The sequence below is a fragment of the Oryzias latipes genome, chromosome 15 (assembly GCF_053564925.1).
Source record: "Oryzias latipes strain Hd-rR chromosome 15, Olatipes_Hd-rR_3.1".
Taxonomy (NCBI): Eukaryota; Metazoa; Chordata; class Actinopteri; order Beloniformes; family Adrianichthyidae; genus Oryzias; species Oryzias latipes.
The window spans coordinates 14,135,914-14,152,902 of record NC_136251.1 but is presented as its reverse complement, the minus strand read 5'-3'; the positions used below and the strand labels follow the sequence as shown (position 1 = coordinate 14,152,902).

At 41.5% G+C, this 16,989-nt stretch overlaps 1 protein-coding gene across 10 annotated transcripts in view; it reads left to right on the top strand.

Annotated features, from left to right (window-relative positions):
• Positions 1–14,615: 14,615 nt before the first annotated feature.
• ehbp1 (EH domain binding protein 1) overlaps positions 14,616–16,989 on the top strand; it is a 147,268-nt gene continuing 144,894 nt past the window's right edge. For 8 of the 10 annotated variants that reach the window (XM_078931790.1, XM_023963401.2, XM_078931788.1 and 5 more), the window contains exons 1-2: positions 14,802–15,197; positions 15,643–16,079. In XM_078931790.1, coding sequence (XP_078787916.1) covers positions 15,976–16,079 — 104 coding nt within the window. In that variant the 5' untranslated portion in view covers positions 14,802–15,197; positions 15,643–15,975. Of the gene's footprint in view, positions 14,737–14,801; positions 15,198–15,642; positions 16,080–16,989 lie in introns of those variants that run through there. The other 2 variants (XM_078931791.1, XM_078931786.1) reach the window with 1 other exon arrangement.

The following is a 16,989-nucleotide window of genomic DNA, read 5'->3' as shown; positions in this document are numbered from 1 at the left end:
TATAAATGTATGAGTTCTCAAAGAGTGACAGCGTAACCCTTGTGCTATCCTAGGCACTTTAACATTGGAAGTTGGGTCATCTAGACCCACTAGACAGTGCTCTGAACCTTTTTTCTTCAATGATTTGTGAACCTCACTGGTGTCCATGGATTACATGAAATCTTTCTACCTTTATCCACCTTTGTCATGGTAGGGAGAACACGTCAAAGTAAGGGTGCGGTCATCTAAGATAGCACATTATAAAAATATGGCTCCCGTGTTAAGATGTAATGGATCTTCTCCACCAGGAGGGGGCAGCAGAGCCTCACTAGTTTTGGGTTTCTTCATTGGAGTCCAGATTTACTTTTTATTCTTTTTTACATACAAAAGCATAAAACATTTTTGCTTGATAATAAACCAATTTAGCACAGAATATTCCAATATGGACGGAATATTTCATATGTTTAACAGCATCCCGTATAAGTGAGAAAATACCAACAAATTACATTTAATAGTTTTTGTACATTCATTATGGTTTATAATTGTCCTTATTTTATTTTTTTTAATTAGACAAAAATGTAGAAGAATCTTAAACAAGAAACAGTAACTGACTATAAGAAAATTTTTAAGTAGAACAATTGCTTTAAAATAAAGTTGTGTAACAAGTGTAAGACTTCATAAAGGACACCTAAAGCTTTGATAAAATATTTGATTCTTTTCATGTTTTTCAATCCGAATGAAAGATGATAATCCTGGTTTTCAATAAATCATCTGAGCTTTCCAAACAGCATAAAAGTAAACCTTTTAAGAATTGTTGACTATTTTACCTCAGTTACTTTTTAATTAAAGAGTAACTCTTTAATGCAACCACAAGGGGGCGCAATCCAGTGTTTGGATCCCGAGTCCAAGTTAACATAGTGGGCAAAGTCATTCTTATCACAATGTGATCTTTTATTAGCAGTGGCCTGGATTAACAACCACCACCACCTCTGCTGTTGACCTACGGCGTCCTGGTGGGAACTGAACCTCTGTTGGTGGAAGAAGGAGATGAGGCAGGCGTGTTCTAGAGAAAAGACAAGGCAGGAGTGCAGGATTTAGAGTTCAGGAACTTTGAATGTGGAGATTTTGAGAGAAAACATTACAGTTGTCTGACACACAATGCTGTTGGTTCAATAGACCAGATGGAAAGAGAGCAAAGCTTAAAGATTGAAAACAGGTTCAAGCTATTTTATCATGGTGTAGATAGAAACGGGAACGTAGGGCGGGATCCTGAAGGAGTCTGCTAAAACCTTCAGAAGGGTGAAGAGACTGTCAGATAGGAAGATGAGTCTGAAGCTGGAAGTTGAAGGTGGGATGTTGAATGTTGTCTGTGGTTAAGACCCTCAGGTCGGCTGTGAGCTGGAGAAGGAGAAATTCCAGAGGGAGATGGATGAAGGGATCCAAGGTATCCCAGATGGGAGCCGGTGCTGAGTGGGGCAGTTTTAAACGGAGATGTGGCTGAAGGAAACAGAAGAGATCCAGACGTTATGAGGTGCATGTGATGTGTAAAAAAAATATAAGTTCAAAACAATGCTTTCACATCAGATTCAGTACATCAAGAAGTCAGTTTTTTATTTTATTCGGACTTTTGGGACACTAGAACACAGAACATTTAACCTAAATAAATAAATAAATGAACCATAAAAGACTGAATTAGCACAATAAGATATGTTTTTAGATAAAATGGTTTGGACAGCGCAGAACAATGCATGAAATATTAAAATGCTAAAGTCAATGCAAAAACCAGAATTACAGTAATAAAAGTGATGAAACAGTCCCAACACAAAGTTCTACTGTTTAAAACTCTTGTTTGTCCACCGATCCTGAATTAACAACAACAAGCTGATCAATGCAAATCAGACTTTTCTCTGTCACTTCTTTGGGAAAATACTGAATGAAGACAGGACGCATTAAGAAACATCAGCAAGAACCCTGCAGTCTGCAGCTCCCCCAGCATTTTTAGTAATGTACAGTCTCAGCAGTCCCTCAGTTGAGGTTCATTACACACATATTGTGTGATTCTCGATGTTCATAAGTCAGAGCATTTTTGACCAACGCAGTCCTGCCAACATCTGCTAAAGTTCCTCCTGATCTGTATTGAGCCTGCAGTCAAACTGCCATCTGCTTTGAGTTTTCCACGTTCCTCCACTTAAACCTGATTTATGTCTGCTTATGGGCCTTCACGCCAGAATAATATACTGGCAGGAATCCTGCATGATGAGCAAGACTGGAGTTTGGAAAGTCAACGGTAAGAATTTGTTTGCATTGTGCGCTTCCAAGATCAACATTGAGAATTCAATATGAAGCCACAAATATATATGGATATATGGCTTTTACTGAAGTTTTGATTCGTTTATGTTTTTCCATACCTCATTAATGAAAATAACCTCTTAGGCTTACTTTTATCAAAGAAAAGATTTGAAGGTTGATTTGATCTTTCCCTCACTGTGTCTCAATAATGCAAATATTCACTCCTGGGATTCAAAGTCTGAATTTCTGAAGACAAGTTTCAGCGTTTTCTCGTGCAACTCAACAAATTGACAACACCAGTGCTCTGTGTGTCACTGAGAAAGCCTGTTGTTGATCCTGGGTCCTATGCTGGGGGGGGCTGGGGGATGGCTGTTCGACCACCGGGGGACAGTCTACCAGCTGTCCCCAATTTACCCCCTTCCTCATATAATCTCATATTAGGGCAGGGGTCGGGAACCTATGGCTCGCGAGCCATATATGGCTCTTTTGATGGTCACATGTGGCTCGCAGACAAATCTTTAATTATACTTTTTTTTTCATTAGACCAGTCCTTCTCGGGCGCGATGCGATGCCAGAGGCGCGGAGTAGTAGCGGTGCTTGGAGAACAAAATCTGCGCCAGCGCTATCAGTTACTATTATCTATAATTTCACAGAGTTTGTACCAGCCGGAAACCTGTGAATTACCGTGCCTAAAACTGCGCGCTCCCGTCTCTGAGAAAGAGCGCGCAGTTGCGGGGACGGGATGTGTGAGGGAGAAAGCAGAGGGTGGGGGTGAGGGGTTGTGGGGACAGGCAGCAGGTGAATCGCGCAGGGATTGTAAATACGTAAAACCCGCTTCCCGTCACTCACTGCAGCGTGTGAGTGTGTGTTTGGCTCCGCGTCTGCATGTGATAAGAATGTCTCACATCTACAGAACATTCAGACCTACGATCACGTTTAAAGTCTCAACGCCTGCATGAAGCAGAAACTCACCACGTATCAACCAGACTAGACCATCAGCAAAACCACCATGAGAAATACTCATCATTTATTAGCAACAGCATAACAATGTTATTAAAAAGAATCCACAGACTTATTGCACTTTAAAAGTGTTGAATTTACATCAAATGCACACATTCATTTGTTTATTTAGTTTTAAACATATTGACGTGGACTGAGTTGGATGGCTGTTGGGCCGCGTTAAAAGTTCTGGAGTTCATGAACGCATCAAGCAGAGATCTGATTGGCTCTCAGTTCTGTCGCTCAGCCAGTTGTTAGGTAGTTTGGACCAATGGGGTTCAGCTGTGGGCCGAATAATGGAAATGGGAGGGCTGACGCGGCAGGAGCGAATATAAAGTTGGGAGAAGCGCTCTCTCTCGTCTCTGCGGGAGAGATTGAGGAGTTGCTGAATTAATTGTACGGCGTTTGTTGCAGTCTACAGTAACCAGAATAAAGAACCTTAAGAGAGGTTAAGTCTCCGTGCCTTAGTGTGGGAAAGGGACACTACATTGTTTTATGGCTCTTTCGAAATTACATTTAAAAATATGTGGCGTTTATGGCTCTCTTGGCCAAAAAGGTTCCCGACCCCTGTATTAGGGTGAGGGGGTGGGGGGTTTAGCCTACGATGCACCTTGGGGGGAGGAGCTACTTGGCAGTGGTCCCCCTCCCATGGTTCCGTATGGAATGGGCCCCCCCTCTCTCGGTTTTATTTGCACCTTAGACATGTAGGGCCCTTGGTAGGGGGGGGGGGTGCTTGGACATCACTGGTAGTAAGCAGCAGATGTCCTCCTAGCACCCTACCCGCCAATTTTAACTGCACCCCAGACATTTAGGGCTCCTTGGTGGGGAGGGTGATGGGACATCACTGTGAGTAATCAGGAGATGTCCCCTCAGTGCCCTACCCGCCAATTTTAACTGCACCCCCTTAATACACACACCCTTCACCCCTCAAAATATACATTCCAACATAAACACACACACATGCACACACACCCTCACAAACACACACACATACTCATTTCGCAAGGAAGGTGGGACCATGGACCATCTGTCCCCTACCCCATCCCTGGTAGGGGGTACTGGACCCGTGTCCCCCTGGGTGCTGGTTTCCTGGGCCCGCCGGCCCTCTCTCCACGCAGGGAGAGTGATCCCTGAACTTTCTGGCAAGGCACCCTTCTCGTGTGGGGCCCTGCGTTGGGCCCTCCTGGCGCGGCGGGGGGGCTGCTCTCCTGGTTGGGCTGGGGCAGCACTGTCTTTCCCCCCGTGCCTCCCTGCTCTCTGGCTCTGGGGGCCTCGCGGTGGTCCTGCTGGCCCTGGCTTGGGTGGCGGATGTGATCGCCCGGGGGGGCGGTTGTTCTCTGCCTGCTGCCATGTGGCGTTGGGGGGTTCTGGCTGCCGCGGCTGCTGCGGTGGGGGTCTCGGTGTGGGGGTGGCTGGGCGCTCCTCCTCCTTCTTTTCACATTCCACCATCCATTTTAGAAGAACATAAACACTCACTTAAGCACAGGTGTTAGCTCACCTTTGCACTAATATTTTGTGTGATTGAATGAAATATCTCACACTAGTTGGTTTGAAGGCATAAGTATGCATGTGTGAACAATATCTGCTAGCAGCTAACAGGTGTGTTTATAACATTTGAGTGTGTATGGAAAGGCCCCGCCCTTTGAGATTTGTATTACATCTGAACCTTACCATACTCATAAACATCCAGTAGCTTGTTGCTTTATGCTGCTTCATGGTTTTATCCCCCCCCTATGATCACCCTCCACCCCCCCACCCCCCAACATCCCTCTGTCTTCTTCCCTTCTTTCCAACACAAAGGATTTTAGAATATCATTTAAATGATATTAAATGAATAAAGTTTGGCCTCGATTACAAAAGGGGTTTATTCAGACATACCTCTGGTTTGTCAGAAGATTCAAAACCCCTTTTGTTAAAGTAAAATATGTCCAAAACAAGAGGCCTTCAGCTCTCATCTGTCTGCCCAGCTGTTGGTCAGGAAAAGTTAAAAAATAAAAATAAAAAGCCTGTTACTTCAAACTGCTTTCAATGTATTTCTGCATCTTTATACCTGCTAATTTCAACAGGTGGGATGAGAGGAGGATCAGTTCTTGTGTGGATCCGGATTGCATTTTGTGGTTTGTGGCAGAACGGCTGAGCCTCCTGGAACGACATGAACTAGAAAACACAGCTGAGCAGCTGTTTTCCAGAAGAAAGGGAGCTGCTGGGCCCCAGAACCAGGTCCTGGATCAGTGCGTGTTATTACACCTGCAAGCCATGAGCACAATCTGCTACTCCCTCTCTGTTTTCCTTACACCCCCCAGCTCCTTCCCCCAGGTTCCTGATTGAAGCTTTGGAGCATTTAACCACAACAGAAGACACTTCATCTGTCTTATGTCACAGAAGTCAGTCATAAAAAAACACTTTCACCTTCTCCATTATCTGATGTTTGTCCAGCCAGCGAGGAAACTGAATAATAAACCTCAGAACAGATCAGTTCTCCTCTGCAGCTTTCTGCAGGAACCCGGCCACCTTTTCAGCTCTGCCGATTCTGCAAAGCAACATGAGCGGCATGTCAGCATGTTTGGAAATATGCCTCATCTGGAAAATCTGCATTTCAGCTGATTTCATTTTATGAACAGAAACTATTAAAAAGCCCATAGAGGACAATTTGATAATTGCAGAGTAATGTATTATTAGACACTTACACCACATTAATGACAGAGGTTTTGAGTTTTTAAAAAGAAATCTGGTCCAGAATCAAACACAAAAACATTTTCCTTAAATAATTTATAAGAAATACCACAAACGTTTGACTTGAATTTAGGGTTTTAAGAAAGTCTTGAAATGGGTTACTAGAAGAATTTTATGGATCTGTGGAAACGCAGGAAGACTGTAACCTACAGATATTATGGATCAAATGATTTTCATTTAATGAGTCTGTTCGTTTTAGTTTTTGGCTTTTACATTCCAGCCCTCATCTGTTTCCTTCCTCTTCACTGAAAATTTGCGAGTGCAAGATCCTGCAGTGACTCTTCCTCAAATTTCATAGCTGTTGTGAAATGAGAGTAAAGGCCATTTTTCTGCTTTCTTTAATGCTTTCTTTGCTCCATCAGATGATCATTGCCTGCTTTCTGTCTTCTGTGAAAAAGAAGAAACTTCCAGCAAGTATTCCACCCCTTTTTAGAAAAAAAATAACCTAACACCAGAGTCTGATGCTGGGCCACAGGCAAAATACCAACTTTACATCTATTTGATGACAAAACAGCATCAGGCATCTTTGTTTGTATCGTATGATAAAGGGACGCCTCCTGAAAGGACTGGCAGCTCAGCAGAACATCTGCAGAGTCCAGACCGGTGGAAATGGCACAGGTGACACTTCCTCTTCCTGCAGAACCCGACAGGAACACCACCTGACCTTCAACCCTTCTAACTATAAATTTGTCATCTTCCAGGCAAAAAATAGAGCAGCTCTGTACATCTGTGTGTGTTTCTGCGTCAGCCTGCATGCAGTAGTCTCTTTATGCGGTAATGGATCTATCTGATGTTTGCAAAAAAGTCTCCCTTTTGGTTCTGAAAGTGTTGGTTTGCTCTGACACACCATGAAGAGGAGATGCTGAAGTCTGAACAAACAACTGCAGAAAATTAACTTAAATGTAAAATAATTTTAAAGTAAAACTCACTTTTACAAGACAAATATGCAAAGTAACCTACAATGATAGTATGTAATGTACATGACAGGTTTCATCAGATTCGGAGTGCTGCACCTTCATTTTCCTCCTACAGGAGCTACACCAGGTTTAACACATATAACTAGCTTTAAGTAAAGAAATGGTTAGCACTGGCGCCTCACAAAAAGAAAGCCCTGGTTCAAATCCCTGCTGGATCCTTTCTGTGTTCTCCTTATGCAGGTGTGGGTTTTTCTCTGGGCACTCTGACTCCTCCCACAGTTCAAAATGCTTCATAGGTTGATTGGTGACATTTAATGTTGCCTCAGGTGGGTCTATGTAGCTGTGATGGACTGGTAACCTCTCCAATGGGAACCCTGCCTTTATCCTGAAGCAGATTGGGTTGGCTCCAGGACTAAGTGCTAATTCGAGATGGATGGATTTCACAGTTTGGAGAGATTTCTGTCAGTTTTACTCAAACATTTTTGGGAGTTTTACTGACCTGTGAGTCTTGTGATGATACGATGATAATGAAAACATTTTGAAATTTGAAAACGAAAATCAGTAAACGTGTCTGCAGTTAGCATCTCCAGCTGTGCGTTTGGGGCATGGATTTGCGTGTTGGACCAGACTCGCTTGGTTTGTTGGACAACTTGGTTTGTTGCAGCTGTTCATGGTTCAACATAACATCTGTCAACCTGACAGGTTGACTGCTCGTGCTCACACCTGAGCATGGAGGTTTACCTCTTCCTTCCCTCAAACTCTAGATGGCACTGGAGGTCAAATGCTAAAGATGAAAACTTTTTAATTTGTGCTATCTTAGATGACCCCACCCTTACATTGACGTGTTCTCCCTACCATGACAAAGGTGGATAAAGGTGGAAAGATTTCATGTAATCCATGGACACCAGTGAAGATCACAAATCATTGAAGAAAAAAGGTTCAGAGCACTGTGTAGTGGATCTAGATGACCCAACTCCCAATGTTAACGTGCCTAGGATAGCACAAGGGTTACAATGAGCATGTTGGCAAAGACTTTCCAAAAGATTCAGTCTCAGATTCGCTGTGACACAAAAGACAAAACATTTTTCTTTAATGGTTCTTTCTTAACATCTTCATCACTTCAACCAACCTCCACACGTTTAATTAACCACTCTTTAGAAAGGCAACAGTGTCCAACATCAGCTGCTGGAGCATACAGGAGGGCTTTGCTCTGCTGAAAAACAGCCATAAGTAACAACGTAGTAGCAGCAGAGAAAGCATCCAGATGAATCTAACAAAAGAGAGGAGAGAACTGGGGGCAATGGTATGTCACTTATACTCGGGGTGGGGTCTGGTGGAAGGTGTTTTTGTACCTAACACATCTCCACCTCCGCCTTCTATTCTTTGGAAAAGTCTATCACCATGTGACCTTCTGTATCATTTATGTAAAATAAAGGTCACCTGAACTTTCATGAAGAGGTCCAGCCCTCCAGGGTATGCTTATTTTTAAATGTGACTACACCAGAAAACCATGAAGACAAACTGACACAAACATCAATCAAGAGGCGATTAGCATTCCAAAATCTTTAAAGGAGATTTTTTACATGACCTTTATTCTCCTTTCCGAAAACAAAACCGTGGCTACTTCAAGCTGTTGGAGAGCTGGAGTCCTGATGGGAAACATGGACGCTGACCCTGCATTCAGTGCAGCAGCTTTCAGAAGATGATGGCATTTTAATCTGACAGCTTCAGGAAACATTTATGTTTTAAGTGTTGTGGAGCTCTGCTGTGGCCCTGCCTCTGACTTTCACAGTCTGTGTTAAAAAACAAAAATGCGATGAAGGGGTTTTACTGTCAGCTTGTAGGCTGATTGTAATTTGCAGCTTCTCTCTAAAAGACGATTGATTTCTCAGCCAGAGTCCAGGCTGAATGAAGGGTTCTTTTTCACAGATCTGGTTAACGCTTAAATTAATCAAAGCAGAGATTAATTTATCTGTAATTTCAGAGTAAGGGAGCAGAGATCTCCGTTGACCACGGTCCTTAGATCCTACCAGAATAGTCTTTGACCAATATTGGTGCAGAAACTGCACTCTAAACATTTTTATTAGCTCTGCCTGTGACATTTCAAGATCTCCAGTCCACCTTCGCATTGATTAATGTAACTTTGGAATGTGTTTCCGTTCTTGCATATCTTCATGAATGAAAGCTTTTGTGAATTTTGGCTTTGTTTTGACTCTGAAAATGCCTCCATTTTTCTCAGAGCAGGTGTGAGCTTGCTCCCTGGTGAATGCTGGGTGTATTTACATATTTTTGTGATGACACCACCTGTGCACTATTCTCGTTTGTAACATGCCTCAGAGCTACAAATATTTTTCTATGCTGATGCTAATCTTCTCACCTTTAATGGATCTTTGCATTTAGTACAGTTTGTGATCATGTCAACTCTGTATCTACTGTTTATGAGCACTAATCTCTTCAGGACAAAAGATTTCTGCATCAAAGGCTTATTTTTTGTTTCCCCTTTTTATAAGGTACAATTCTTTAACAAAAACATGTGCAGGTGTGGACTGCAGACAAAAAGGGTCTACATGTTTTGCAAAAAAAATCTTGGTATAGTCTTGAACATGCAGACTGTGAATTGGCATCGTGCTGCTGTAAAATTCTCTAAAGAATTTCAGCAAAAAAGGTTTCTTTACAGATCTCCAAGTAATGCAAACTAAGATAACTTAGAAACCTGAGAACCAACAGCCTTTGACCGGTCTTCTTTGGTATTGATTTTCTTACAGTGTTCACAAATTTACATATATATTGTTTTGTTTTTTTAATATTTTGCACCTTGAGGATGGAAAATCTTATTTACATGTATGTAATATTATGTTTATGTCAAGGAGTTGGAGAGACAAGAAAAAGCTATGTTGACCCACAATGGATTTTGTTTTTCCATTGGCTTCAAAACTAAGAGATTTTCCCAAATTAGCTGATGAAATTCAGACCTTCCTTGAAAAATATCCATCTTTTCACTCATCCATCCATCCATCCATCCATTGGCCTTTTTCCCAATTCAACCTTCATCCATCAATCCTTCCATTACCTAAAATCCATCCATTTATCTATTCATCCATTCAACTTTCACACATACATGTATCTTTCCAACATTTATCTATCCATTTGCCTGACTGATCATCCATCCAATCAATTCTCCATACAACACTCATCCATTTATCATCCATTCATCCAACATTAATTTATCTATCTGTTAATCTATGCAGGTACCTGTCCATTTATTTATCCAGCACCTATTCATTCAACAAGCACTCACCTGTTCATCTGTTCATCCATCCGACATAAATACATACATGAATCCATCTCTCCATTCATCCTTTCCACCACCCATCCATCTATCTATGATCATATCTGTTTATCCATCCAACATGCATCAACCTTTGGATTTATCATTCATCCATTTGTTGATCCATCTAACAGACATTCCTCCATCCATCCATAATCTCTCTACATCTATCTTTCCATCTATCCAACCTCCCAACATTTTGTTCATGTATCTATCCATTTGTTCCTCATTTGTTTGTCCATCCAGCATACATACAGTACATGTATCCATTCAACATCCATTCCACCAATATCAATTCATCCATCCATTCATGCATCTATCAAACATCAGTTCAGTAATTAAACTGTCCATCTTTGCATCCATCCATCTATTTGTTAATCCATCTAATATCTATCCATCCAGTCATCCAAAATATCTCCAGTTTGTCTATCCATCCATTTATTCCTTCATTCCTTCATCTGCCCTGCCCCTCCATCTATCATATATCTACTCATTATTATACTTTTAAATCTCAGTTTTTACATTAGCAGTGATAGCAAATCCGTCTCCTTGTAATCTGATTTTCTTTTATTGGTTAATGGGCCTTGACCTACGCAGCCCAAACACTGCTTCAGATTTAGTTAAATCTTGCAGTTGTTCTCCTTTTGATCTGCAGGCCAAGTCAATACAGGATTCCAAAAGTGAGAGACAGTAGAGATATAAAAATAATGCATTTTTAAATCTCTAAACAAATCACACATACATCAGAACTGTATCCATCCACCCTTAAATTCCGTCATGCATCGAAAAGACTGAGACTTCCTGTGACTGATAAAGGTCAGACGCTAATTCAGGAAAAAGGTTTTCCTCGAATGAGCAGTCCTATGTCTGAGTATGTGGCTAATCTTACATATACAAGTCAAGGAGATAAAACCAAAACTTTAAAAATCTCTAACTGATTTTTATTTGTTGACTTTTGGTAAATTTGAACTGTCAATTTAAATGTATTTCAGTTTTAGTGGGTTTTCTTTTAATGACAAAGGAAGACTAACAGTGTAGTCTTTGTGGGTTCCTGCAAGGTGACTAAGGGACTCCACCCATCCTCACCCCTGCACAGGGTGTGTGCTCCTGCAAATCCAAAGAACAAAGTCCTTGCAACCACACTGTCTGGTGTAAAACCAAAATCAAACTCCTATTTTTTATTCAACGTACTGCTGCACTCTGGAGTCTCTCAACAAGCTTTGCCCCAAGTAATCATTTTGAATTTTAGACCCTTTAGAACCCAGTTTCACATGACCGAGGGTTAACTGCTACAGCCTCGTCTCTCTTCCCAGCATTGAGCAAACAGTCGCTTTGGGTTATCTGCTCTCAGGTGAAGTGGCTCAGACTCACTTGGCTCCTATCTGAAGGACTCTGCTTTGTCAACAGGTCTCTTCAAGTGGTTTGACATAAAACAGCAGACTCTGCTGTTGTTGGGTTTTGGCTTTCCACACAGAGTGAAGGAGGGACTGGTGCATGGTTGATGGGGAAACAGTCAGAAGTACAGTAGGCTGGGTATAAAACCACAGAGAACCATCAGTATCAACTGACTGTGCTCAAACTCACAAAGTTTTGATTCGGACAGAAAAAGCAATTATATTTGATAGGTTATCCAAACATCCATTCATTTTCCAAGCCCGCATTTTTAGGATCATGGGGTTCCTGGAACCAACCGAGCTACTGATAGGCATAGGTGGGGTACACCCTGGACAGTTTTCCAGTCTATCGCAGGTATGGCAGGTATGAATAAAAGATATTGGAGGAACTTCTATGTTTGTTTCTTCAACAATAAAGGGGGTGAAATACAATCAAACTAAAAACAAGATTATGTTTTCAAAAAGATAACAAGAGACTGGTTGCTTTTTGCACTCTGTCTGTCTGCTCCTCTCATTCTTTCTCACCGACGGCCCATGGCAGCAGCTCTTTCGCCCCCTCAATGTTATTCATGAAACGAGGCCTCCGCTGGTACGTCGGCAGACACACAAAGCATCATTTAGCACCGGGTCATTTGTCACATCAAAGCATTCCTTGACACACAGAGGGAGGTTCCCTGTAATCTGTCAGACTCAAAAGTAAACGCAGAGCTGCAAAATCAGCGGGATCCATGGCTCCCCTGCTGTCAGATCAACTCTAACCTCAGAGCTCAAACTGTTGCAAAATGATGACAGAATAAAGTGGATTTGGAATACAGTGAAATGTATTGATTTTTCAAACCATGTTGACCTTCACAAAAAGAGCAGGTTTTGATACAATTCATGTAAGGAGAACATGTCATTTTTTCATCTGCTCCTGATTCACAATGATTTTAATAAAGAAATACTCATAAAGGCATTTTGAAGCCTAAATTTATTTATAAATTTCCTCCATCATGAGAAAAATTCCACAAGAACATAGTAAAAAAAAACACCAAAAACACAAGTTTCATTGCAGTGGGTTTTTCAGTGCTCTTAGTACATGTCTAAATGAAACAACACCACTTTCAACTTGTTGAATTGTTAAAACATTTGATTTTTTTTTTTATTGTTGACAATGTTTTTCCAGCCTGCTCTAAAGGAAGAACAAAAAGGCTCTCATGCTGCTTCATGCCCCAAGCCACAACTAACAGGATCAAATATCAATTTCCTGCTGCTTCCCCGCTATCTTTTATAGATTAAATAAATCTGCTTCTTATTATGTTTCTGTCTTCTCACTACTGCCCCTCAGACTCTGCATTAACAACCCTTTGGTTAAAAGGGGGTGTGTGGAGGCAGAATAATGCATTGATTTCCAATTGATGATGGGTGTTTGATTACTTCTTAACATGCGAGAAAAAAATCCCAGGAATGGAGTGGAATTCATATCTTTACTAGGTCAAACCCAGGTGAAGACAAACAGCTCATTTGAAGTGTCTGAACTTTGTGCTCTGATCGCCTGATTGAGAAAAGCTTTTCTTAGGATGATGGCTAAATGTCTTTTAGCCAAATGGATGCTAATTAGCCAGTGGGTTCTAAGGTGATCATTTATTTGGGTCCTTGTTTACATGGTTTTCTAGATATTTCTGCAGTTTAAAACTGGAACTAAAGTAGTAAGAAAAGTGAGTCATGTAAACATAATTACATGACTCACAATCATACGCTGGCCTAGCTTTTGAGCTACCAACAACAATATGGTCTTCTAAGTTTGTTTTTTGTAAAAGTAGAACTCATCAAATGTATCCATTTCTCTTACACTAGGGGTGTCCAGACTTTCAGCAAAGACGGACAGATTTTGTGAGGGGAAAGTGTGTGAGGGCCAACCATCTGTCCTGCATTCTGTTTAATCTGTATAATAATGTTGAATGCAAATGAATTGTTTCATGAAAACTCTATTTCTTTTCTTTTCTTCACATGAAACAGAAAGACATCGAAATATATTTGACCAAAATTACTGTGAATTTAAAGAAAGAAAAAGTATGTCTGGGCAAAAAAGAAACGTTCATCAACGTTAAATCTGGGTTCATTTGAAACGTTACATATCATTCACGATTAAATTCACACTAAACTTTTGAATTTAAATCATGTGAACAAGAAAATAACACAAAACGTTATATTATTTGTAACCGCAAACCATTTTTCACAGAAACATACATCTGTTCCTCTTATTTGGCCCCTAAAGCTCTGGAGGTCATGTAGCCACAGGTTTACAACAAGAGTATAACATAATTTATCCAATCACAATCAGGAACATTGTAGTTCTTAGAAAGTGCTGGGGGTCACACTGATTTTATGACAGTAGCCTGCGGGCTGGTGGAAGTTTAAACACAGGCCAGACTTTGGACATGCCTGTCCTACATGCTTTTTAATATTGAAGTAATATAAACATTTTTCAATTTAATTTGTTTGAAATGAAATAAATTAATTAAAATTGGATAAAATAATGATCCACTTAAGCTATTTCTTTGCAGTTTTTTCCAGTCTTAAGCTATTTTTTTCCTACTACCAATATTGTGTTTACTGCAAAGCTGTCATTACGCTTCGTACTACTTACAATCTCTTCATATGTAAAGAGTACTTTCTCCAAAAAATGGCTTAAAAGTTTAAGAACATTGAAACAAATTCTTGAAAAACATGGAGCATTGAAATTTGGCAGGGTTTAAGAAATTAAATGACACCCCAAAAACTATTAAAGAAAAAAATATTGAAGGAAACTATTACATACATGTAATTTCTTTATTAAAAACAAACAAAAAACAAACATTTAAATAAACCCATAAGACTGAGCAATGAGACCATCACGATGCTGCACGCGGGAGTCAGCCTTCCCGCCTGCAGACCAATCAGGGAAGCTTTGTCAGGTTGGCTCACGTCACATTGAGAATGCACGGAAAGTATGTTGTGCCTTCAAAATAAAAGCAAAGACTGTTCCCTATATAGGAAGACTTTGGACTTGTGGTAGTTTGTCACTTTATACAGTAAAAAATAAGGGGTGGCTGGAACGCCACTTGATAGATAAGTAGTAAGTATGCTATTATTAATTTTAAATTAAGCTCTTTTTATTTTGTTAACCACAAATGGAAAATTACTTTGAAAGATTGGTAACTTGACAAACTCTTAAGAAGAACCAGGTCGATTAAACTACTACTAACTGACAAAAGATAACAGTCGGTCACCCTCTTAAAGTTTTTTCCTAATAAATATGGTTAAAGAGGACTGCAGTAAAATGCAGCTAGTGTCTCGGTCTGGAAACACGGAGCTTCCCGGCTGAGGGAATTACTCAACCGCTAAGCATCAGTTTCCGCTCGCTCCTGATGCCAGAGCTAGCTGTCGGAGCTAGCGGGGCCAGCTAGCCGCGCGGCTCGTGTCGCTGCTCGGACAGTGAGGTTTCTTCCGTTGCTCAGCTGCTAGGGCCGGCCGGACAGTTTGCCCTCATCGCCGTGAAGGAGACCTCCCTGGAAATGGGACGAAGGTTGCAGTGAGGTGGGTGTTTTCACTCGTTAGCTTCGGAGCGTCCCGGTTAGCGGACCGCAGCGGCTCGGACTATTCCCTGGATCCAATAAAAAAGATTCCATCAACTAATTTGGGTTTGGGCAAACGTCTGATTTCACGGTCGCACGGTCGTTGACTTGAACGGGGAACTTGACTCCCTGTAGGATGATGTCATTGATTCTGTGCCACTTAATCGATCTGTATAATTTTCGACGAGTTGGGTCGCCGCGCGAGCGCATATCCCTTTCTGGTTGCAGAGGTGCTGGACTCTCCCCCCAAACATGAAGAAAGTGTTGGGTCTGCAGATGCAGCTGAAGCATGGGAGAAAGCACAGCAGGGACAGCCGGGCTGTTTTCAAACGCATCGAAGTGGGTGGGAGGGCTTGGTGTTTGTACTTTGTGCATCAGTGACCGTGTCCTTCTGATCTCTCCTGCAGGAAGATCACCACATGGATTTGTGATATTTAAACCCAATGGATTATTCCTCATGCACCACAAAATCACGGATTATCTCTCCTCCCAGCAGCATGGGCGCCATTAAACCAGACGTGGGCTGCTGCAGAGATTCCTCTTCTTACGTGGATTCATCTGGCAGTTTGTAAAAATCTCAGCCCTCTCCCCTCCCTGGATCTGCAATCCCAATCTTTTGTTTTCCTGCTTCGAGTGGAACTATGTGTCTGTGTGGGAAGCTCAGATACGTGTGAGCATAGGTGAGATTTTGTGCAAAGGAAGCCCAAGGAGGAGATCCAGGGAAGCCTTTCCAGACAACCATGGCTTCAGTGTGGAAAAGACTGCAGCGTGTGGGGAAGCACGCCTCCAAGTTCCAGTTTGTGGCTTCTTATCAAGAACTGATGGTCGAATGCACGAAGAAATGGTGAGTTTGCTGTCAGTGAAGCTCCCTGGAAAGTCTAAACTGCTGGAATGCTGAGCTCAGTCCTGGTGCCATAATTCACACGCATGCACTCTTTCTCTTTGGTGTGCGGGCATGTTGGTGTGTTGGGAGGGGCTCGGGCTGGCTTGAAAAATTTACTATACATCTTCTTATGCACCACTGTTGCATGATGCAGGATTTCCTGTTAGCAGACCTTTTTGAGTCCTTTCACTTTTTGAAAATGTTCTAAAACAAACTGCCGATAAGCCTGTTCCTGTCAAACAAAATATGCTGAATAACTTGCAAAGATATGGTGGGGTCTTTCCCCATTGTACAATAATGGTTGACATGTCAAAAACAGAGAAAAACACTACTTTTTATTCAAAAAGGAACTGGTGTGTTTACCTTTAACTTACTCTTATTATATGCTTACAAAATCCCACAATTTCTTAGGAGATGCACTAGCGTGATAAATAAGTCTTTACAAAGAGGCAGAAGAAGGGTGCTGCTTGTTTTTTTTCCACATACAGATGATGAAAGATAAAAGCACACTTTTGGCTGCTGCTCCCTCCTGCAGTGAGGGAGACGCCAAGGCTTGTAAAGCAGAGATACAGCCTGCAGGCACGGATTCTCCTGCAGCTTGCTGTAGGCGTGACTTGAACGGCTCCACGCAGCTCCGACCTGGGACAGATGTTAACGTGTCGGAGAATGGAATGAGAAAAATGCACATCTCTAACCAGAGCGCAGGCTAGCTGGCCTCAGTGCAGAGGCCACAGAAACACACTGTTTTTGTAATCAGAGCGCTGCTTTTTGATCTTTGTGGATTTCAGAAGAGTGTGCAAACATTTATTATCACAGAAGTATTGTTATTAATCAGTATTATATTTGAATGTATGTAGTCTAGAAATACAGG